The 1883-nt window shown below is 44.1% G+C and overlaps 1 protein-coding gene across 1 annotated transcript; it reads left to right on the top strand.

The window, feature by feature from the left end:
• Nucleotides 1-944: 944 nt before the first annotated feature.
• On the top strand, nucleotides 945-1883 carry LOC104991284 (olfactory receptor 5AN1-like). The gene has a single exon (XM_010843701.1). The coding sequence runs from the start codon at nucleotides 945-947 to the stop codon at nucleotides 1881-1883; it is 939 nt and encodes a 312-aa protein (XP_010842003.1).

Below are 1883 nucleotides of genomic sequence, written 5' to 3'. Positions count from 1 at the left end.
CTCCATCTATACAGCACCATTGAAAAAACATCTGTGTTGCCTCTACGTGGCCCACTAGCCCCTCCACATTTGGGTTCCAGGAAATCAGACGACCGTCGGGTCTCCATCTGGGGCACCCTTGGCATGCCTCCCCCAATCCTGGGGGCTTAACCAGCTCCATAAACAGGGTAATTTTTTATGGGCAAAGAAGAAATTTTTGAAAACCCATCTGGGTGACCATGATGGGAAGAAGGTTTAGTTCAAATTCATCCTTAAATGATGCTGCTTATCTTTTTATTATTATAAAGCAACAGTCACATATATTAAATGATCAGAGGTCTTTACAATCCCTGTTGTTTTAACCAAAGGTCTCTTCATTATATGCAAGCACAGAATTTCAATTGCTTTGGCAGAGATAGACTTTGCTTTATTTCAAAGTTTCAGTCAATTTAAAAAATATGCCTTTTAATTTTTGTGAGACCTCATAAAATAATTTGGCTTCCCTTGGGGCTCAGCTGGTAAAGAATCTGCCTGAAATTCTGCAACTGCAGAGACACCAGTTCAATTCCTGGTTGGGAAGATCTTCTGGAGAAATGATAGGCTACTCAATCCACTCTTCTTGGGCTTCCCTGGAGGCTCAGCTGGTAAAGAGTCTGCTTGTAATGCAGGAGACCTGGGTTCGATCCATGGGTTGGGAAGATCCCCTGGAGAAGGGAAAGGCTACTCACTCCAATATTCTGTCCTGGAGAACACCATGGACTCTGTAGTCCATGGAACATTGAGAAGGCACTTCTTGACAATTCAAGATGAAAAGCTGGGGTCTCTCCCTAGGACGGTGGAGCATTTCCACTTTTCCAGTGCTCAATGTGGGAAAATATGGTATATATGAGACTTGTAATGCTATCATTTCATGAGTAGGCAATATATTCTCTTGTCTCTTTTCTGATTTTAGGAGCATCAAACCAATGATTGGAGGAGGAAATATCACAGAGATCACTCATTTTATCCTGTTGGGATTCTCAGATTTTCCCAGAATCATAGTAGTGCTCTTTGTCGTGTTCCTGGCGATATACATTTTGACCCTGACTTGGAACCTGTCGCTCCTCATCTTAATAAGAATGGACTCCCACCTCCACACCCCCATGTACTTCTTTCTCAGTAACCTGTCCTTCATGGACATCTGCTATGTAACCTCCACAGCCCCCAAGATGCTCCACGACTTCTTCCAGGAGCGGCAGACTATCACCTTTGTGGCTTGTGCTGTTCAGTACTTTGTATTCTCCACCATGGGGCTGAGTGAGTCTTGCCTCATGACCGCCATGGCTTATGACCGATACGCCGCCATTTGTAACCCACTCCTCTATTCGTCAGTCATGTCGCCTGCTCTCTGCGGTCAGATGGTGCTGGGATCCTACTTGGCTGGACTCTCTGCTACTGTATTCCAATTGTGTGCCATGCTCCAGCTCCACTTCTGTGGGCCTAATGTCATCAACCACTTCTTCTGTGACCTGCCCCAGCTGTTAGTTCTATCCTGCACTGACACTTTCTTTTTACATCTCTTAACTATTATATTAACAATGATCTTTGGGGTAATAAATGTTTCCATTATCATGATATCCTATGTCTACATTGTCATCTCCATCATGAAGATCACGACAGGAAGTGGCAGATCCAAGGCTTTCAACACCTGTGCTTCCCACCTGACAGCAGTCACTCTCTTCTATACCTCAGGTATGTTTGTCTATTTGAGTTCCAGCTCTGGTGGTTCCTCCAGCTTTGACAGATTTGCATCAGTCTTCTACACTGTGATGATTCCCATGCTGAATCCTTTGATTTACAGTCTGAGAAACAAAGAAATCAAAGATGCCTTGAAGAGGTTGCAAAAGAAGAGAGGGTGTTGCTAA

This window comes from Bison bison, unplaced genomic scaffold (genome assembly GCF_000754665.1).
Source record: "Bison bison bison isolate TAMUID 2011002044 unplaced genomic scaffold, Bison_UMD1.0 scf7180017864185, whole genome shotgun sequence".
Taxonomy (NCBI): domain Eukaryota; kingdom Metazoa; phylum Chordata; class Mammalia; order Artiodactyla; family Bovidae; genus Bison; species Bison bison.
This window is presented reverse-complemented; position numbering and strand designations above follow the sequence as displayed.